The sequence below is a fragment of the Ailuropoda melanoleuca genome, chromosome 1 (assembly GCF_002007445.2).
Source record: "Ailuropoda melanoleuca isolate Jingjing chromosome 1, ASM200744v2, whole genome shotgun sequence".
Classification (NCBI taxonomy): Eukaryota; Metazoa; Chordata; class Mammalia; order Carnivora; family Ursidae; genus Ailuropoda; species Ailuropoda melanoleuca.
The window spans coordinates 199,957,894-199,980,447 of NC_048218.1; the positions used below are offsets into that span (position 1 = coordinate 199,957,894).

A 22,554-nucleotide genomic window follows, 5' to 3' on the forward strand; every position below is an offset into this window, starting at 1 on the left:
ATGAGAACATTTAAGCTCTCCTAAGCTTCTGAGAGCTAAGAATAACGTGTAGGACCGCGGCAAATGCTAGGTGCCTACTAAATATTAATTATATTTCTTTTTCTTGCCAATTGATGCTATTATTAGTATTATTTATTTCAGGTTTTTATTTAAAGTCCTAGTTAGTTGGGGCTCCTGGGTGGCTCAGTTGTTAAGCATCTGCCTTCGGCTCAGGTCATGATCCCAAGGTCCTGGGATCAAGCCCCGCATCGGGCTCCCTGCTCAGCAGGAAGCCTGCTTCTCCCTTTCCCACTCCCGCTGCTTGTGTTCCCTCTCTTGCTGTGTCTTTCTTAATCAAATAAATAAAATCTTAAAAAAAAAATAAAGTCCTAGTTAGTTAACTAACATACATGGTAAAATTGGTTTCAGGAGTAGAATGTAGCAGTTCATCACTGACATACGATACCCGGTGCTCATCACAAGCACATCCCTTAATCCCCTAGTTGATGCTACCTCGTTGTCGAGTTATACAAGGTTGCAAGGAGGAGGAGGCAAATAGACTATTAGGTTTATTTTTTGTGTGTATGACAATATGAAGATTAATTGGTAACACAAAGATTCTATATGAATAAGCTTTAGTAATAAATTGAAGGAGAAAAAGATTATGCTCTGAAGACTATGGATGGGTAGATTAAACTTCCTTTCTGATAGACTGTGGCCTTGCTGGTGATGTGTTTATAATAACCTAGCCACATCTTAGTAAAGTTACTTATCTCTAGTAGATGAAGCAAGGGTTTTTTAATTACAAAATTTAGCTGATTGTCATAAATAATGGTAGACTTGGTTGTTGTTTAGGGTATTTTTGTCAATATGAAATCATGAAAGAACATTTTTTCCCCCAGAGTAGATACCATGTCTCCTGGAAGTAAATTCCTTTGGAATGAAAGAATTTATGTAATCACTAACTGAATAAAAGGATATTTGCTTAAAACTTTCCTTTTTTCCTTTTTAGGTGTTTGGCAATCAACTCATTCCTCCCAATGCACAAGTGAAGAAGGCGACGGTTTTTCTCAATCCTGCAGCGTGCAGAGGGTAGTTCACTTTGTGATTTGTCACATACTCGGTTTTCCTGAGGGGGGAGATGTCCCAGAATGTCAGGAAGCTAGTTGGACTGTGTGGAACTGGAAGAAGTAGGTTCCATACGCATCTAGCAATGAGATTAATTTGTAATGGAGAAATAGCAGTTAATGAGCTGTAACTGTAAAGCTAACCAATGCTTCACAAACTTGTCTAATTGAAGTTTAATAAAAATCCCAGAATTAGGGGCGCCTGGGTGGCTCAGTTGGTTGGGCAGCCAACTCTTGGTTTTGGCTCAGGTCACGATCTCAGAGTGCTGGGATTCAGTGCTTAGTGGGGAGTCAGCTTTAGGATTCTCACTCTCTCCCTCTGCTCCCCCCTAAAATAAATCTTTAAAAACATCCCAGAATTAATACTCTCAAGTAAGTCTTACCTGCCTGGGGACAGCTCCTGCTGTTGTGATGTAGATGCTTGGGACTTCTCTGTTCAAGATGTTCCATGATGGCCAAGAACACTGTGGGCTTGTGAAGTCAGAAACATTCTTTCCAAAAGGAGTGAACCTTGAGCTACGTCTTGGAGGTCAGCAGAGGGAGAACACTCAATCTTCCTGACTCAAGAAATAGCTGGGGGGTGGGCAGGGCAGGAGTAACTTGCTTTGTTGCAGGCCAGGCTGTGACCTGGCCTAGCTGGCCTGGAAAAGTTGTGTGAGGGAATTCTGGGAATTCAGGTGTGAAGAATAGTTGGGACTTTGGTTGATAATCACGTATTTCTGTTCATTTATTGTAACAAAGGTCCCACCCTGGTGCAGGATGTGGGGTGAAAGTGGGGGAGGCTGCATGTGTGTGTAATCAGGCAAAGGTCCATGGAAATTCTCTCTGTGTTCTCATTTTTACTTTGAACTTAAAAACTCTAAAAAATGAAGTCTATAAATTTTAAGAAAGTACCACAAGCAAAAAAAAAAATGTTTCGGTGTTCGTTGCAGTTCTCACTCAGTTGGAAAAGTGAATAAAAAAGACCTTGAAGGCTTTTAGAAGAAATCATTTAAAACTTAAAATTATTTTTTAAAAATAGTAAGAATGAAAAAGTTGTGTGGGGTGGGGAGGGGAGTAGTAATATCTTTTATTATCCCTAGTGACCAGAACAATTCTTTTTGTCTTTTTTGAGGATTGGAAAATTAATAAATATGTATTAGGTTGGATTCTGGGGTGCCTGGGTGACTTAGCCAGTTAAGCGTCTACCTTCAGCTCTGGTCATGATCTCAGGGTCCTGGGATCGAGTCCCATGTTGGGCTTCCTCCTTGGCGGGGAGCCTGCCTCTTCCTCTCCCTCTGCCACTGCCCCTGCTTGTGCACGCTCTCTCGTGCTCTCTGTCTCTCTCTTCCTCTCTCTCGGTCAAATAAATAAAATCTTAAAAAAAATATATGTATTAGGTTGGATTCTGTAAGATCTTAGTCAAATGACATCAAGATATTAACAACAACAACAAACAGTAGTTGGGGCCAGCTTATAACTGGTAAGATGTAGGGGTTCTGAATTAAGTTTCCCTAGTAATTTGAGATAGTGAATGTGGCTTTACGGATGTAAGGACAAATCATGCCTTTTTTTTTTTTTTTGGATAGAGCAAGAGCACAAGCAGGGAGGGGCAGAGGGGGAGAGGGAGGGAAAGAGAGAGAATCCTAAGCAGGTTCCACACCCAGCATGGAGCCTGGTACCGGGCTTGATCTCACAACCCTAAGATCATTACCTGAGCTGAAATCGAGTTGGACGCTTAACCAACTGGGCCACCCAAACACACCACGCCTTATGTTAAGTTCTGCAGTTTAAGATATTTACCTACAGATTGTCTAAACTGGCTCTGTGATTCTGCCTCATTGAATCCTATTGGACTGGCTTTGTTAGTGCCACCTCCCTCCCCCATAAACACCAATGTTAATGCCTGTAGATCATTCTTGTTTAATACCAATACTAAACAATACCAACAAATGAACAGGTTCTAACACAATCAAAATATCTAAGATAACTAAACAGTGGTGGCCTGTGACAGAAGCTAACAGAGAACTCTGGGCTCCAGAGTTTGAAGGACCAGACTTGTGCATTCTTCTGCGCTGTGGTATTATGGGAGTTACGTAGCTTAAATCTTCAGTGTACTCATCCGTAAAATGGGAAAAGTAATAGCTCATACCTTATAAAATTGCCATATAGAATAGGTGCCTTTGTGATTTTGATAATGCCTGTTTGAGATTGAGATATGACTTGTTCAGCATTTCCATTTCATGGTGAGCACTGGATGAAAGGAATATAAGCCATTGTGACTATTATTGACCTGTTGGCTGGGTTCAAAACATTCTCTCCTTTGCTCCCCCACCCTTCCCAAAAGTGCTTGTACTTCTCCCTCTGCCTACTTTAATGTAACTGCTCTAGGTCCTATTCTTTTAGAGACCTAGTTAGTTAGGGATTTGCTATTTGTGATAAAAATACTGGCAGTTTGTTTAAGCTATAATCTCTTATTTTAAGTTCCTACTTATAAGGGATAATTATATTAAAAAACAAACTTTTAGAGCAGTTTTTGGCTCTGTTTATCTTTTTACATATAAATGTAGTGGCATTTTTAAAGGTGGATTATTGTTTAAAAGTATATTTTTATCTTTAAAGGTGAGGCTTAGGGAAAGTCTTCTAAAGTCATTGTCCCCTTTAGCAAGGTAAATCCCTGCATGCTTCTAGGTGTTGACGCCTCTGAAGTTCTCTAGCATCTTTTTTTCCCCTAAAGCTTTCAGTATTTAATTGCACTATTTTTGTCATCTGGGCTCTATTCTGACACGTCATATATAATTCATCATGTAGCTATTTCATTATGTAGTACTGGTTTAAAACTACATAGGCACTTTGAGAAATAAGATAACTGTGTTTAGCATTAATAATACATTAAGAAGTAATTATTTTGTGTGTACATGAACCTGGAAATTATGGTAGGTATATAAAGTTTTTATTTAGCTCGGGTGCTATCTCACCTTTATATAATAAATAATGCAGTTCTTACTGGTAACACTTGTTTTTCTATCTTTTATATGAAACATTAAATTTTAGAGATTTTCCATAGCCCTGGCATCCCATTAAAGATGTGAACTAAAAGCCCAAGTGTTCAAATCATTGTTTCTTTAACTTGGAGGAGCTTACGGATTTGTAAATGGTTAATATAGCTGATTGAGGCTTGTCGATAGAGTTTTGCTTCTCAGATAGAGCTGATCTATCTCCAGCTGATTTTTTCTTGTCAATCCAGTAATGGTTTTCATTACCCTGGAAGGAGAAACATTTGTAGTATCACTAGCTCAGCCCTTTGTTGTTGGGTCAAGTCCGAGAAGTGGTGAGCTGGAAAGGGGGAATTTCCATTTAGCCCTTCCTGTTCGTTCTAACAAGCATTCAGGTCAGGAGAAAGGGCAGGGGTTATTTGTATAATTTGCTTACAACATGCTCAGGTAGGCCCTTGGTTTGAGATACTTTTTTTTTGAATGGTCCTTGTGAAAATCTGTCCAGTTTGTCCAATTTCTCCATTTCTATCTTAATTCATAAGAAATGTTAACGTTTCGGGGCGCCTGGGTGGCTCAGTCGTTAAGCGTCTGCCTTTGACTCAGGGCGTGATCCCGGTGTTCCAGGATCGAGTCCCACATCGGGCTCCTCCACTGGGAGCCTGCTTCTTCCTCTCCCACTCCCCCTGCTTGTGTTCCCTCTCTTGCTGGCTGTCTCTCTGTCACATAAATAAATAAAATCTTAAAAAAAAAAAAAAGAAATGTTAATGTTTCTGTCTGCCCTTTGGTGGTTATTTCTTTTTAAAGAATGTTGAATTTGCTTTGTGCATGACTCTACATGCTCCTCATTAGATACCTTAACGTCTCTTTCTAGAATAAGATACTCTTAAAGTCAAAACATGCATCACTGGTTTAAAAAAAAAAATCTTTGAAAGAGGACTGAATAAATGTGGATGTGAAAGTTACATGTTTGCTGTTGTTTCGAAAGTTATAGTTTTTTTGTTTCTGGTTTTTTTTTTCTGATGCGATAGTTGAAAATATTTGGGTGAAAAACTGATTGGTATGTTCAGCTTTGAGACCATGGCATTGGGGACTTCTTGCAACTTGTGCATCCCTTGATTCCTGGTCTGTGTTTCTGATTCCTGACCTGAATTGGACAAGAATCACTGTCAGAATGATGTGTATGATGCTTTTAAAACACGTGCGCGCGCGTGCTCTCTCTCCCTCTTTAAAGGGCTCTTTAACCGCTTCTGTTCTCTCAAGACTTCTCAATCCTGTCATTTCCTTTCCCGCAGAATTGACATGTCTGCATTTGGGGCAGGTTCATTTATTCACGCATTAGTGCATTAATTCATCGGATACTTACTAAGTATCTTCTAAGTGTGCCAGACATAATCTTAGTGGTTGGGGGACTCAGGGATTATAATATTTGGTATATCTTTGCAAGGCTTCCAGTCTCATCCCAAAGACTGTCTTGCAAACCACTGATTGTCATGCTATATGAAAATTCCTACCAGAGGCATATGCAAAGTGATGGGGACACAAAGAGAAGGGAGTGACTGTGCCTGGGAGTTCAGACAAGCTGCCTATTACCCTAAAGTTGAACTAGATAATTTCAGACTTTCCTGTTCTTAGAAATTCTGCCTTCATGGAAAAGAACTTTGCTCCTTCTCCAGGGATTTCACTATAGGTTTGAAACTCAAGAAATGGAAATATCTCTAGTATATGAAATTGTTAAAAATGATGTATTTCTCCCTCAAAGGTTGTATCCACTGAGTTAGAATTAATATTCTGTGGAGTTCAGTTTATTCCCTCGGGCCACATGAAAAACGTTAAATACACTCTCCCTCCTCTACCACTGGAATATAAAGTTCTGTGAGGACTTACTATGTCCTACTTAAGTTGCAGCTGGTTCTGTCTGCTTTGGTGAACAATGTGTGTCTAGCACATCGTAGGTGCTCGGTAAGTACTTGCTGAATGAATGAAACATTGTGTCCTGAGCGGGGCCATATGCAGTGTACGTTCTTCCTCTAGAGGAACTAGACCATGGACTGCAAGCATCCCAAATGGCCCCAGAGTGGTAGCGTCTCCATTTCTGTCCGTAGAACCTGATGACTTATCGTCCGACTTCCCGTACACGCACGAATGAAGGAAACCTGTGTTTCTCAGGCTGTTGCCTGTTCTACTCTAGCGAGGATGGCTGGCCTTTCTGTTCTTCCTCTTGAGAACTTGTGTCAAAATTTTTGTATTTTTTCTTTGTCTACAGCAAAGCAAGGACTCTATTTGAAAAAAATGCTGCCCCAATTTTACACTTATCTGGTATGGATGTGACTGTTGTTAAGGTAAGAACACTCCAGAGTGTTGATTTTTTTTCTTTCATATTTTTTTTTAATAATTATTTATTACGTTAGTCACCATACAGAGTGTTGATTTTATCCGAGCTACCACTCCTTATAACTTATCCTCTTCTCTTGACTTTGTAGCAGAAATCACTTAGTGCGTAAGAAGGTGGCAGCAGAGAAATCAACGTTGTGTCTTTGTTCTGATCATTAATAAAGGTGGTTTTGTTTTCTTTAAAGCATTGTCAGCTTTTCATTTTCAGAATAAGATTAGATGGAGGCATGAACTTGATTCCTTTCATCTGAAAGCTAGGATGTGGAATTATTGTCTCTTGGAAGATGAAAGTAGTTATAGCTGTAAGAATTCTTTCCCTGAAAATAAAAAAAAATTCCACTTCAAGTAGTTAGTTTAATTTCTTGGTTGCTCCATAGACAGGTAAACATTTGAGGAATTTTCAATGGTAAAGCTTTAGAGTTTGTGATTTTTAGCCAAGAAGGAAAGTGGACAAAAGTAGAAGAAATTATGCTAGATAGAAGACCCCCCAAGACTCCATTTGTTGTCTTTTAAGTGATATGTATGTTGTGTGTACTCAGGTTTGTGCATTTGGTGAAAATCACTCTGTTGTCATGTTTGTCAGTCTGTGGTTTATTTTTAATATTACACACTTTCATGAAATCAGAGATGAAAAGGTAATTTAGTCCCGTTTACCATGAAACATTGAACTCCTGTGTCCCACTGGTCTGCGATGTGGTCGTCCAGTTGTCTGTCTCCAGGGATGGGAGAAAGGGGAAGAGAACTAACATTGATGTGAGTGTTTGTAATGCATGTTACAGACTCCACATGTGAGATCCAGAATGGTTACGTAAAAACTCTTCCTTGAATGTTCACCTGAACTCAAACCATCTGGATCTGGAGCTGTCTTTGAGGAGAAACTGTTTTGTATATTAAATGTCTTTAATTGTTCTAGAAGTAGTCAAATTCTATTCTCGAATTAATTTTGGTAAGGCAACATTTTCAAGGAATTTTTTCCTTTCATCTGGGTTTCAAATTAATTGGTATCAAGTTCTAATTTCCTCTTTTTAACTTGTAAGTTTCTGTAACATTTGTAATACCTCATTTTAATTCTTCATATTGTTAATTTGTGTCCTCTTATTTTTCTCTCCATAGTCTTGTGAGAGGTATGTCAATTAATCCTTGCCACAAAATCATTTTTTGCTTGTTGATCCTTTCGTTTTTATTTGTTTCATTAACTTCTCTGTTTTTACTGTTTCCTTCATTCTGCTTTGGATTTTTTCTGCTGTTCTGACATTTTAACTTGGATGTTTATTTATTTTTTTACCCTTTTCCTATTTATTGAAAGCTATGAATTTCCCTCCACTGCTTCAGCTGCATCTGTGTTGATGTATAATATTTTCATTATCATTCATTTAAACATATTTTCTAATTCCCATCATGATTTTTGTTTACCTATGAGTTATTTAGACATGCTTTTAAATTTCCCAATATAAAGTTTTTCTAGTTATCTTTTGTTAATGACTTCTTATTTAATTGCATTATGGTCAACAAATGTAGTCTATACAATTCCTGCATTTGAAAGTTTCTTTTTTTTTTTTTTTTTTTTTAAAGATTTTATTTATTTATTTGACAGAGATAGAGACAGCCAGCGAGAGAGGGAACACAAGCAGGGGGAGTGGGAGAGGAAGAAGCAGGCTCATAGCAGAAGAGCCTGATGTGGGGCTCGATCCCAGAACGCCGGGATCACGCCCTGAGCCGAAGGCAGACGCTTAACCGCTGTGCCACCCAGGCGCCCCTGAAAGTTTCTTGAGTCTTGTTTTAATGGCCTGTGTGTGTTTCGTTTTCCTTATTTTGAGTACCATGTTTTGCAGATGTCCAGTAAGCCAAATCTGTTTGTTGTGTGGTTCTAGTCTTCTGTGTCCTTACTGAATCTTTTTTCTCCTGCTTTAACTATAAATTATCGAGAGGGGGGGTTTTAGAACTCTCTCACTCTTATTGGGGATTTTTCTATTTCTCTCTGTAGTTTTGTTCATTTTTCTTTTTATATTTTGAGATGATGTCAGTAGATGCTCTCAGGTTTCAAATGGCTTCATTTTTCTCGCGTTTGCCCCTGTCCTAGAGCCATTCTCTTCAGCACCAGTACTGCCTCGGCCACAGTCTGACTTATCTAGTGTTCTCAGTGACTCTGCTAGCTTACTTTGGTTGGGTTTTGCTTGGTGTAATATTTTTATCCCTTTACTCTCAGCCTTTTTGTATCTTTACATTTTAGATGCCTTATTGGTAAGGCATGAAAACAGGGTATTTAAGAGATCCAGTCTTTTTGGTCTTTTTATTGGGCCACTGAATCCATTAACATCTATTGTAATTATGGCTCTGTTTATTTCTGTACGAGTTACCTGCTGCTACGTAACAAACTAGCTTGACAGCTGCTCCTCTGCTTCGGATTCTGTTGGTCCGCAGTCCGTTCAGAGCTGCCCTTGTGTTGGTCACACCTGGGCTCCTCGGTGGCATGGCTGAGGAGGGATGGCCTGCCTCACACATCTGTAGGTCAGGTCTGATGTGGTCTGGCTCACATGGTCTCCAGCAGGCATCTTCACGTGGTAGCCGGGTTCTCTGATGCAAATTATACACATCATGTCATTTTACCCCTAAATACTTTAGTATGCACTTTTTTTTTAAATGAGGCTATTTTTCTATGTAACTGCAGTGTCCTTATCATATCCAGCAAAAGTAACAGTTCTCTAATATCATGTTGTGCTACCTGTTGTCTTGATTCACTTTTCTTTATTTAATATCATTATGCCCCCCCTTTTTTTTATCCTTCCTTTGTTGCTGCACTTGGAATTTTCTTCTTAACACCAGAGCCTCAAATAGGTTATCTTTATAAATGTAATCTGTTAAATTATGGTCTGTTAAATCTGTTGAAATATTTTTGAATTTTGATTCTTTCATTTGTGTACTTACATTTATTCTTTTTTTTTTTTTTTGGCTAGTATTCATTGACTGCCTACTGTGAGCTAAGCCCTGTTCTAGGTATTGGGGATACAGTCTAAACAAAATAAACTTTCCATGTCTGCCCCCAAAGAGCTTCCATTCGAAGTGGGAAAGGGAGAGAGGCAGATAAAGAAACAGATACAGAAACATGGTTTGTCAGATGGTGATGAGTGCCATGAAGAAAAGTCAAGTAAGGGGACCAGGAGTAATGGGGTGTTCGTTTAGTTCAGAAGGTCAAGGAAGACCGGGTTGAGGAGCTGACTGTTCAGCAGAGACCTGAGGCAAATGAGTGAGTCCTGCAGATGTGGGAGGGAAGGAATCTGGGCTGAGGGTGTTGCATGTTCAGGACTCTGAAGCAGGAGTAGACGTGGCATGTTTGAGGAATAGTACAGAGGCCAGTGTCTTTTGTAAAAGATTGTCATTTGCATACTCAGTAAGTTGCCTTTCACCTCTGTTGTTGATAGCACTGTACAGAAAAAGGCTCGTGGCACCTGGGTGGCCCAGTCTGTTAAGCATCCGATGCTTGATTTCAGATCAGGTTTTGATCTCAGGGTTGTGAGTTCAAGCCCCGAGTTGGGTTCCACTGTGGAGCCTACTTTAAAAAAAAAAAAAAGAGGCTCAAGGAAAGCCCTAAAGTAATTTTACCAGGAATCTATCTGCAATTTGATGTCATTCCACTGAGCTTCTCACTTGGAGCACAGACCTTCAGTTGGCAACTAACTGAGCTACTTGTACTCTAGCTTATTATTTCCACATTTCTCCATCTTGTCTCCATGGATATCATCAAATGGCTTACCAGGTGCCTTGCGGAAGAGCAGATACAATGTCTGTTTGGTTTCCCGTATCTACTGATCTAGTAATGTCAGAGAGGCTGAGGAAAACCTGAAATGCCTCGTCCTTAGCAAACCCAGACTGATTCCCAATGATCGCTTATTTCAGGGCACTCACAAACCGTTCTTTTAATCAGGATTGACATATATTCTTTTTTTTTTTTTTAAAGATTTTATTTATTTATTCAACAGAGATAGAGACAGCCAGCGAGAGAGGGAACACAAGCAGGGGGAGTGGGAGAGGAAGAAGCAGGCTCATAGCAGAGGAGCCTGATGTGGGGCTCAATCCCACAACGTCGGGATCACACCCTGAGCTGAAGGCAGACGCTTAACCTCTGTGCCACCCAGGCGCCCCAGGATTGACATATATTCTTTTTAAAAAATTTACTGTTGCGAATGTGTAACTATAAAGCCAGCCATTTCATTTTTAGACTAAAAGTGGGATAATTCTTCATAAAATTCATGGTGTTAGTTTAGGGCCTTCCTTTGTCCTCTGTGGTAACTGTGGTCAGGTGCTTTAGCCCGTCCGAAGTTCAGGTCTTTAGTTTTTGCCTGTCAGTGTGTCTAGTACAGTGTCATAGCAGGGGACGTTTCCTGTGTTAGTATTAGCTGCATTCTGCGTTCTAGAATTTAATGTTTGGTTTTAGAGGCGGTGGCTTAGATGATTCATTGAGTCTGCATATGTATCTGAGAGGACATACTCTCAATAAAAATGGTGAGGTTTAGGTACTGTTTTGTCACTACTCTGAGTCACGCCTACACTTTATCGTATAATCGTAGCAAAACCCAGTCTTTCGTTTAAGTACAGTACCGATCCTGAACAGTTACCTTGCTGGTTGCTTTATATACTGCTTTACAACAATGCTCTGGGGAAGCTATTATTACCCCAACCCCAACACACATAATTTCATTGGTAAGGCAATTAAGGTCCTGAGAGTTTAAGGCCACTCAGCTGAAAAGTAGCAGAGTCGGGGTTTAATCTGGGTCTCTTGGGCTCCCAAATCTGTGCTCTTTTCATTACATCTGTGTCTCTCTATTTGCATATACAATTGACTTCCTGCTTTCAGTTGAAAGGTGCCGGGTAAATGGTATAATAGAATTTGCACTGGCCTGGAAATGAATCCTTTGACTAGCTAACTGTGTAACCGGAGACAAATCACTGGGTTTGGGTTTTATTTTTAAAGGAAGGTTAAAGATGGCATCTGAGGTCCCTTCCAGCTCTAAATAGTACAAAACTGTATGCATGATTGCTTTGATAGCTGTTGAGTTTTTCATGTCTATCAATTATGTAGAATTTGAGGAAAGATCTTTGTCAAACTTTAAAGAAAATGTCCCATATTTTTAAATCTTTGATTTTATGGCTCTAGGATGGTAAATTTACCAAAAACTTCTTTTGTGCTTTAGACCGATTATGAGGGCCAAGCCAAGAAACTCCTGGAACTGATGGAAAGCACAGACGTGATCATTGTTGCGGGAGGAGATGGGACATTGCAGGAGGTATGGTTGTTTTTCTGTTCGAAACCATTTGAAGGTGAGGAAAATGGAAATTAGATCTTAGAGCAATGGCATAAAGTGGTTATAATGTAAGGAAATTCTTTGTAATTTATTTTTTTTAGATTCTTACTCTCTGAAACAGGTGTGCCATTACGTTTTTGTCATGTTCTTTTATTCTCTTGTTTTATATGAACTTTATATGTACCCAGCATATAGGAGGATTTTTGTTTTGTCAAATTTAAGTTGGATAAAATGGAATAAATGAGAAGAAACGGTGGTGGGTGTGGTAAGCTTTTCGTATTTTGGAGACTGATGGAGTAGCCCTGTGTGTTAGGGAGTTAGGGAATCAGTTTTAATTATGAGGGATGGTTCTTACAAAATAAACTTAGATCCTCTTTGGAAAAAATGGTTCTGTTCTCACATCATTTCCATCGCATGGAATGTTCTCACATAATAGTACAGTTAGAGGCAGGCGTCTACAGATTCAGGTGTATGTATCTGCCTTTGTTGTAAAGTTTCGTGTCCTGAATGCTTACTCTGGTCCAATAAGGACAGTAAGTACGTTGCTCTAGAAGTGCTCTTCCTTTCAAGGGCAGTGGACTGGAACCTTCGTCACGTACTGGAAACCCCCGAAGAGCCCCGTGCAGGTGTCCCTCCTACTGCTCAGTCCTCCCGTCCTGTGGGCCATAATTCACAGCAGGGCCTCATTTCTGAGGGCCCCTTGCCCCCATTTGGTGGTTTCCTCAGGGTCGAGGGATCCGGAGCTAACAGCAGACAGAGCAGTGTCCTATGTTTGACTTAGTAGTTATGTGAGCCTTAGTAAGCTGCTTTTAGAAAGGCTGTGCTAATGATCCTGTAATTGTTTCTATGGCTTTTTAATGAAGTGTGAAGAATACTGATAGCGTGCCAACAAAGAGCGAAGTAGACCTCATGAGGTCCCATTTAATCCTGAAATTCAGTGCGGCAGGAGGTGAAGGGAGAAGATCGGCATCCGTCTTTACTTTACAAAATGTTTTTAAGAAATAGACCAAATCGTGTATTTGGTATAATATCAGTCATATACAAATATGCAGTGAATAAAAAAAAAAAAGGATTGGAGGGAAATATGCCAAAACACGAGCAACTGATTCATGGTGGTTATGCAGCATGAGGGGATGATGAGAAAGCATTTCCTTCTTTAGGTATTTTTCACCACTTCTACAAGGCATGGGAATTGTATTTTAAAAATTAAAAAAAAAACCCATGTACAAATTAAAATTAAAACTATCTCTTGAAACAGGGGAAACTGTTCCCCTTGTCTTCATATTCCTGGACGAGAAATCTTTATTGAGCACAGACTTCTCCGCGTGTAGCAAAGTGTTATTTTTGTTCCTGTGCGTGTACGTGCAGGGCAGCCCGGGCTCCTCTCTCTGACCGCTGTGCGCCTCACATTTGTATCCGTTTTATAGAACGCAGAACGATTTTGCTAATATAATGTGGAGGTTTTGTAATTACTTCATCTTAGCCTTTATTGGACTATTGATCTTAGGTCAAGAATCAAATCTAATTTTGCTCTGACCCCTCTGCAGAACACTGAGTGTTTTAAGAGCCAGTACATCTCTTGACATAGTTTCTAAGAAGAGCACAGACACGAGTTTGTGATCCATGAAAATTGAATCCAATTCTTGTTTGATAAGGGAACTACAGGTTGTTTATAATAATTTCTTTTTAACGTTTGTAGGTTATTACTGGAGTTCTGCGAAGAGCAGATGAGGTGAGCTTTCAAGAGTGATTGCATTTTAGCTTCTACATTTCTGTGCTTTTTATCTCCTTCTACCTTTTTTCGCCATTTTATATTTTAAGCTGGGCACAAATTGTTTTTCTTTGGGTTTAAGCAAATAAAATACTGCTGCCTATGTCCTAGAACACTTGGATGAATCCGTGGTGGATTCCTGTTTTAGTATTCCAGAGCAACCGAGAGCTTTTAACAGAAAAGCCATTGTTTGAAATATAAATTTTTCCCATGGAAATTTCTCTTCACAGAATTCCTTCATAAATAAATGATGGTATATTCATATACTGGAAGCCATGTTACAGTAAGAATGAATGAATTAGATCTATAAATATCTATAAATATTTATAGTGACACACACACACACATATATATAAATATCTATAAAATGATTAAATCTAAAAAACACTGAATACTAAAGGCAGGTTGCCAAAGTATGTTACGCATTTCTACAGAGTTTTGCAATTCAGAAAGCAATACTACATAACTATTAATGGATGTGTAAATACGTCATAAAATAATAATAACGTGGTGGGGAAAGGCATCACGGCATCGGCAGGATAGTGGTTTCTTTTGGGGAAGGGAGAGAGGGAGAGGGAGGAAGGACTGCTCCTTGAATTTGATTGTTCTCTTTGCCTTCTTTACACTAGGGATAGTTTATAAAGTGCAATCAATAGTTACTGTGTACAAATGTTAGATATTTCTAGTTAAATTTTATCTACAACTTTTTCAAATAGTTTGACAACATAATGCAGTCTCTGTCACAATAGCACATTTATCTAATATCTTTAAGATCCTTCTTTTCATAACCAGGTTTCTTCCAACCAGTTGCCGTTAATAAATACCCAGATATTTCTTCCAAATTCAGAGTCCTGTTTTTGAGGCCTGCCTCATTCTAGAAACCACAGACTTAGCATTATCTGTTTGTTGGCCTGGGGAAGGGAGAGGTGTGCTGGTGCACCGAGGGTCACTTACTTGTCATAGTGGACACATCTGTGTCTCTCTGTTCAGCCTGATTCCCTGACCATAATGATAAAAACTTTCCTCTTCTTTTTTCCTTAGGCTTCCTTCAGTAAAATTCCCATTGGATTTATCCCACTGGGACAGACCAGTAGTTTGAGTCCTACCCTCTTTGCCGAAAGTGGAAACAAAGTCCAGTAGGTTGTCAATGTGGGGTGGTAGCATTGGTGGGTGAGTGAGCCTGGGAATGGACAGTTCACGTGTGGGTGATATGAATTGTTTGTTTTTAGTTTGGATAGCAGGGAACTGCAAATCGTGAAGAGGAGGGCCTAGACCAAAGTACAACCTTTCAGTTCATTGGGAGTTTTCCTGTCGGGTTCTGGGACCCTGGTGATCTGATGTCAAGTGCCCAGGTCACGTGTAGAGATGAGTGCATGCATCCCCGATCCAAACTTCTTGGTGCCTTTATGTTGGAAGATTCTCTAGTGAATCTTTAGATTTGCATTGATCGTTTGTTTGCTTTAAAAATACATGATGACAAATAGCTGGTCCCTTGTGAAAACTGAACGGGTAGCCTTGGCTTCGTTATCTTGATAATATAAGCAGCTAGAACAGCTAAGTAATAGTGCCGTCCTTTGGGAAATGCCGACAGTGAAGGCGGTATGGATGAAGCAGTCGGGAAAGCTCTGTGGCCCTGGCGTCTCAATCAAATTGCTGTGAGTCTGACTGTCTTGTGGAGGCAGGCAGATTGTTGTTACCATTCTCTGCTCTGAAAGCCTTATGTAGACAGAGCTGTAGTCTTTCAAGAAGATAGGAATCTTTTTTTTTTTTTTAAAGATTTTATTTATTTATTTGACAGAGATAGAGACAGCCAGCGAGAGAGGGAACACAAGCAGGGGGAGTGGGAGAGGAAGAAGCAGGCTCATAGCAGAAGAGCCTGATGTGGGGCTCGATCCCATAACGCCGGGATCACGCCCTGAGCCGAAGGCAGACGCTTAACTGCTGTGCCACCCAGGAATCTTGCATTTGAGTCCTGGCTTTGACGGTGATAAATAGTATAATGGAGCAACTTGTTTGCAGGCTCTCATTGTCAGCTGCCTGATCTTTCAGGTAAGGTTTGTGACACAGGTGCGGGAGGTCAATAAAGAAATAGTCATTTAATGTATTACTTAAAACCTTCTCACAACATTTCTGGTTATATAACCTTCTAGAATCATCATAATACTCAGGTGATTTTCTGGTTTTTTTTGTTTTTTTTTCTTGCTTTGGGATTTTGATTAGGTTGGTTTTTGTGCATTAATTTTTGCTGTTAGAATTTTAGGAGTCATTTTATATCTTAGCAGTTCTCTGTCTATATATATCATAAAAACCTTGGTCCACATGTCATACACAGGGCCTAACTATCGACCTGTATCTCAGGCCTTCGTCAAAACGTCTCCCGCTTCAAGCCTTAATCTCGTGAGGCTGTTCAGCTCTTCACCAGTCATCCTGAAGCCTCATGTGCCATTTCAGTTTGACAGACTTTTTATTCTTAGTTTAGAATTTCTGAGGGGCGATGGATATAACAAATAATGAATTATTCAAGCATTTTTGCTTATCTGAGATAAATTCTATCTGGTTTGGGTCTTGGTTACCTAAGAGAGTTAGTTTTCAGCTTTATGTCAGTATAGAATATTTGAACCGCTTTGCCAACATCCCCACATATGTCCGTGATCCACAGGGAGACCATGTTCCTTGGAGAACGCCTTGCCTAGCCCGAAGCCGGGTTACAGGCAGTGTGGACACCCTCAACGTCTTAGGTTCTTGAAAGTCTTCGGTTTTTTGGGAGCTAGTTTCCCTGAGTTAAATTAATGTTGTTGCTGCTTCTATTTATAATTTAAAGATTTATAAAACTTAATTTATAAGCATGCCCCAGGGCTCTGAGGTAATTAAGTAAATCTGCCCTGGGTTCCGAATGTTGCCGACCTCTCAACATGGCAGATGCCTCAGGCCGTTTGAAAGAACAAGGCTTTGCTTTTTGCGCTGCTGTCAAGATTTGTTGTAGCATAATTACTACAGGAGAAAAAGGAATCTTGCATTTGGAATGTTGCAGTTAAATAATTCTAAAAAATAGCTCTTTGGTGCTATAGTGCTGCTTTAGCTAGAACCTTCAGTTACTGCTAGAGAATGATAAATTTGCAGTTGTGTTTTAGCTGTGTGCTGCCAGATAATTTTGGGAAAAAATTAATATTAAAGCCTTTTCAGTTGCAGCGCTTTTTTTTGTTTGTTTGTTTGTTTTAAGGTCAGTGTCTCAAAAGCACTTCCTAAGCCTCTCAATGTGCTCAGTACTACTCAGAGTAAGTACAGAGCTTTTGGGTCTTTTCTAATAGCTTCCTTCAGAATTAATGTATTCCTATCAGGTTAATCTAAACTTGTGATCATGCCTCTTGCTTGCTCCTAAATTGAATCTCATTTTCTAAAATGCTGCCTACTTCCCGGATAGCATCTGTATTGGAGGGGAAAAATGGAATGAAGACGTGTTGATAGAGAAATATGGGAAAGTAACATAGGCTGTTTCTTAACTCTGGTTTCAGTCACCAGGGAGCCCAGAATGTGATCTAAGTGTTTGAGTTCATGTGTGTATTTTGGGGATCTTAAAGGGTCCTGAATTGTACCTAACTTTGCTAGAAGTGCCGATTCAGGTGCATGTGATTGCTGACTTAGAGGTTTACATTTGAAGCCCGCTCACACTGCTAGCTGTGCAGTTGCCCTTTGGGACCCCATAGCTGTTCCTTTGGTCCGGCCGCAGCAGCCTCACCAGGCGAGAGAGCACACCCTTGGAGTGAGACCTGCAGTGAATTTCGTTTTGCCACAAGCTTGCTCTGTCATCTTGAGAATTTTATGGAATCTCTCTGAGCATCAGCTTCTTTACCTCCTTTATCAAATGCCCAACAACAGTACTTACTTCAGAAGATCGTTAACAAGTTAAAATAAGGACTAGTTAGGTAAACAGGTAATTATGCTTGGTAGCTTATTGGATACGCTGAAGACTTTATGCATATTTATTGATAATTTAGGCTGGAAAACAGTAAATAACAAATAGGGTGGCTGTGTAGTTACTGAGACCAATTCTGTAATTAAAACAATCGAAGCAAATTGAAGAGAACTGCTCTCTTCTCTTGCTGTTTCACCTAAGGCAAAACGTTTTTAAAGGAAAAGGCATTTTATAGATATTCCAATCAGTTACTATGGAAATGTGACTTTTTCTACCAAATTGACATTACTCACCAGAACTGTACAGAGCAGAATAGATTACGAGAAGCCATATTAGAAGAGAAACTATACTTTTTTGAATGGAGATTATAGTAATTTCTAAGTGACTCATTTTTTTTTTTTTTTTACTTCTATCCATTTATTTAACAAAGAGAACACAAGCAGGGGGAGCAGCCGGCAGAGGGAGAGGGAAAAGCAGGCTCCCTGGCAGAGCGGGGAGCCCAGTGCTGTGCTTGATCCCAGGACCCTGGGACCATGGCCCGAGCCGAAGGCAGATGCTCAACCGACTGAGCCACCCGGGTGTCCCTAAGTGACTCCTTTCTTATAGTTGTACTTAAATGCTAGACACAATAAACCTTTTACTTTCTTAGTAATTACTATATTTTTCTAAAATGTAACAACAATAAAGGCAATATGGTACTAACATTACTAAACCTTTACAAAAAACATGAAATACTTAGGGATAAATCTAACAAAATATGTATAAGATTTATATGCTAAGAACTACAAAACACTGAAGAAAGAAATCTAGAAAACAATGAAATGGAGAGATATCTGTGTTCATGGACTTTAAGAATCAATATTTAGATACCTGTTATCTCCAGATTGATTTCTAAATTCGACACAATCTCAATCAGAATTTCAGAAGACCTTTTATAGATACTGACCTGTAGATTCTAAAATGCATATGGAAAAATGACCTAGAATACCCAGAATAACTTTGAAAAAGAATAACAAAATTTGAGGACTTACCCTATCTGATTCCAAGACTTATTTTCTAAAGCTACAGTAATCAAGACAGCGTGGTGTTCGCAAAGAAGAAATGAGTAGATCAATAGAGGAGAATGTCCAGAGTGAGGCCCACACATATCTGGACACTGGATTTGTTTTCGACAGAGGGGTCAGGGCAATTCCATGGAGAAAGGTCAGTTTTTGAACAATTGGTGTTGCGACAGTTAGCTAAGCACATGCAAGAAAGTGAACTGTAACCTGTACCTTGTAGTATACGTGAAAATTAACATGCAGTCCATCATAAACTTAGATGCACAACCTAAAACTGTAAAACTTCTAGAGGAAAATCTTTGTGACTTTGGGTTAGGCAATTTTCTTTTTTCTTTTTTTTTTTTTAAAGATTTTATTCACTTATTTGACAGAGACAGAGAGAGTGAGAGAGCAAGAGCACAAGCAGGGGTAACAGCAGAGGGAGAGGGACAAGCAGACTCTCTGCTGAGCAGGAGCCGGATGCGGGGCTCCATCCCAGGACCCTGAGATCATGACCTGAGCTGAAGGCAGATGCTTAAACTGACTGAGCCACCCAGGTGCCCCAAGGCAATGATTTTTTAGGACACAAAAAGCAGAAACCATAAAACAACAAAGATAATTTTGGCTTCAGCAAAATTTAAAACATTTGTTCTTCGAAAAGCATTTTTTTTTTTTAAAGATTTTTAAAATTTATTTGAGAGAGAGAGAGCACACGCAGGAGAGAACACAAGCAGAGTGGAAGGACAGAGGGAGAGGGAGAAGCCCGCTCCCCGCTGAGCAGGGAGCCCAATGACAGGGGGCTCGATCCCAGGGTCCTGGGACCATGACCTGAGCCGAAGGCAGACGTTTAACAGACTGAGCCACCCAGATGCCCCTGAAAAGCATTGTTAAGGAAATGAAAAGACAAGCTGTGGACTGGGAAAAAATATTTGCAAGGCACATATCTGGTAAAGGACCAATATCCAGAGTATACAAATAACTCTCACAACGCAATAATAAGAAAACAAACAGCCAGATAATAGAAGGGCAAAATATTTGAACAGACCTTTCACCCAAGACATAGTTGGCGAATAAGCCTATGAAAAAATATTCATCATTAGTCGTTAGGGAAGTTGAAATTAAATCCACTACGTGATGTGTCTATTAGAGTGGCTTAAACAAACCAGACAGAGACCTTATGTCATCAAGTGCTGACAAATACATGAAGCAAATGAAACTGTCATATTGCTGATGGAAATGCAAAATGGTGCAGCCACTGTGGGAAAAGAGTTTGGCAGTTTCTTTTAAAATTAAATGTATGAGCGGCAATCATTCTGCTAGGTATGTACCCAAAACAAATGAAGACCTATGTCCCTACAAAAACCTATACATGAATGTTTATAGTGGCTTCATTTGTAATTGCCGAAAACTGGGAGTGGTGCCAACGTTCATCAGCTGGTGAATGGATAAACTGTGGTATGTCCACACATGGAATACAACTCTGGAATAAAAAGAAGAAATCTTTAAATCCTTTCAGCAGCATGAATGAATCTCATACTCGTGCTAAGAGTTTGAAAAAGCTAAACTGCAAAGGCTTCATACTTTTTGTTTCAATTGATACGACATTCTGGAAAACAGAAAGGAGAAGTTGCTAGGAGCTGATGGTGGAGTGATTGGGTTGGCCACAAAGGGCCATAAAGGAACTTTCTGAGATGTCATAAATGTTCTATGTTTTGGTCATGGTGTTGGTTACATGACTGAAGGCATTTGTCAGAAAGTGTAGAACAGTATACCTAAAAGGATGAAATTTGCTATGTATATGTTATATCTCACTCCATTTAACTTTAAACAAGTTAAAATATTAAAGTAATTCTTTCAAACAGATGATTCTGCTTGTTTGAGTGTTAGGGAGGAGCTGCTAATTGCTCAGTTTGGTTGACATTGACAGGGACCTTCCTCGGCCACTCTTTCTCATTGTTCATTCCAATTATCTACTGACCCTTGTACTCCACCCTTGAAGTTCATTCATTTGAGACAATTTGAGTATCAGTAAGGCTAATAACTATAATGCATTGAAACATATCAAATATATTTAAAACTATGAGTTCATAATGATACTCAGAAATAAAGGTGAAAAACTCATTGGTTCTTTTTAGAGGATACTGGGATATCAGCTTATTTTGAAAATTGGTGAAGTTGAAAAATCAAGCATTTATCCCGATTTTCTCGTATGACCTCTATTTTACAGTACCTAAATCACTGATGAGGGAAACTTTCTCTTTGTGGGCCAGATGATAGAGGGAATGATAGCATTAAAAGATCACCATTTTTGCAACTCTGTTAACTAATGAATCTAGCTATTAATTATCAATGGTTGCTACTATCACACACACACAGAAACAGATTTTATGTACTTATTGATAGACGTACAGACCACTACCCCTGGAGTATTTTTGCCAAACACACCAAGCTGAATCAGATGGAGTTTTTAGGAAATGCAGGGAATGGGGACACATGTTAATACCAGGGGAATGCAATCAGTAAAACCCAGACCCTCAGCAACACAGTAAGACAACCCATTTCCTTAACAAGTAGGGAAAAGAAAAGGAGAGGGAATCTATAGATGGGAGAAGACGACGTATAAGCCCATTGCAATGTGTGGATCTTATTTAGATCCAGATTTGAACAAAGAAGCTGAAAAAATTTGAGTTAGTTGGGGAAATTTCAACATTGACCAAATGTTTGTTGATAGGAATTATTTAAAAGTTTTAGATGTGATAATGACATTTTTTGTTTTTTAAAAAAAGTCTTTTGTCTTTTAGAAATAAAGGAATATGTCTGTTAGAAATACATAAAGGAATATCTATGGATAAAGTGTTCAGCTATCTGGGATTTGCTTTGCTACAGATTGGGAGAAGTGAGTGAGAGTATTGAGAAAAAAGATCAGCTATGCATTGATCCTTGTGGAGGCTGGATGTGGAATACATAGGAATTCATGATACTGTTCTCTATGCGTTTTTATATGCTTTAGAATTGTATAGAATAAAATCATTTATTCATCAAATACTGATTGCCTGTTCTATACCGTGCTCTGTGCTAGGTGTTAGGTTTTATATTGGTCAATAACGTCTGTAAGTTATTACTAACCTTGTGGAACTTTCAGTCTCCAGCAGGAGGCAGATGATAAAGGTGTAAATAACAAATGTGTATTATAAATTGTGATCTGTGACAAAGGAAAATGAACACAGTTCAGTGCTAGAGAATTATAGGGAAGGGCCTCTAGGCTGGTTAGGGTAAACGGTGACATTTCAGCCAACATCTGAAGGATGAGAATAGGCAGCTATACAGAGACGGTTGATAAGTGACAGGAGGGTGGACAGGCTGGACAAGGAAAGTGTTTGATGTGGGTTGACTCGTTCTTTCTGTTGCAAGAGCAAATATTGTCTGGCGACTTGTTGATTTAATATTTCTTTGGCTGACTCTCTGTTTTAATTTAATGTGCGTCTGACCTCAGATCTATTTAGAGTGTGAACCGTAGAACTGCTTTTAAGCCTAGCATAGTTTTTTCACATGCCCTGTACGATTGTCAGTGGTACCGGCCTTTCTTACCTATAGACTTCTCAAGTGACGATCAGAATATAGATAGGAACAGTCTCGTGTCTATAAACAAAAGAATCAGCCATCAAAATTCATCCTTGTGGGGCGCCTGGGTGGCGCAGTCGTTAAGCGTCTGCCTTTGGCTCAGGGCGTGGTCCCGGCGTTATGGGATCGAGCCCCACGTCAGGCTCCTCCACTAGGAGCCTGCTTCTTCCTTTCCCACTCCCCCTGCTTGTGTTCCCTCTTTGCTGGCTGTCCCTGTCAAATAAATAAAATCTTTAAAAAAAAAAAATTACATCCTTGTAATCCTGGAAAGTCAGAAATAGGTCTTGGGTTCTGGATTGTATTTGCAGCAATAGCTCAAATCCTATCCTTTAGTTACCCTTTAGGTTTTTTGAGTCAAAAGAAATAATATTTTTTTCAAGTGATTGAATTTCTTTGAATGAATGAAAGATGCTGTTAGTATTAAGCATCATATTTTC

At 39.4% G+C, this 22,554-nt stretch overlaps 1 protein-coding gene and 1 long non-coding RNA gene across 2 annotated transcripts in view; one reads left to right on the forward strand and one right to left on the reverse strand.

Annotated features, from left to right (window-relative positions):
- AGK (acylglycerol kinase) overlaps positions 1-22,554 on the forward strand; it is a 76,125-nt gene that overhangs the window by 27,792 nt on the left and 25,779 nt on the right. The window contains exons 5-9 of the mRNA XM_011228052.3: positions 992-1,071; positions 6,345-6,420; positions 11,662-11,754; positions 13,472-13,504; positions 14,585-14,679. Of these exons, the coding sequence (XP_011226354.2) occupies positions 992-1,071; positions 6,345-6,420; positions 11,662-11,754; positions 13,472-13,504; positions 14,585-14,679 (377 nt within the window). The remainder of the gene's footprint in view (positions 1-991; positions 1,072-6,344; positions 6,421-11,661; positions 11,755-13,471; positions 13,505-14,584; positions 14,680-22,554) is intronic.
- Positions 6,659-18,578, reverse strand: LOC117795143. Its single transcript, XR_004618974.1, has 3 exons — positions 18,488-18,578; positions 8,830-9,046; positions 6,659-6,789 (listed from the first exon to the last, which is right to left on the reverse strand). It is a non-coding gene; the product is annotated as an uncharacterized LOC117795143 (long non-coding RNA).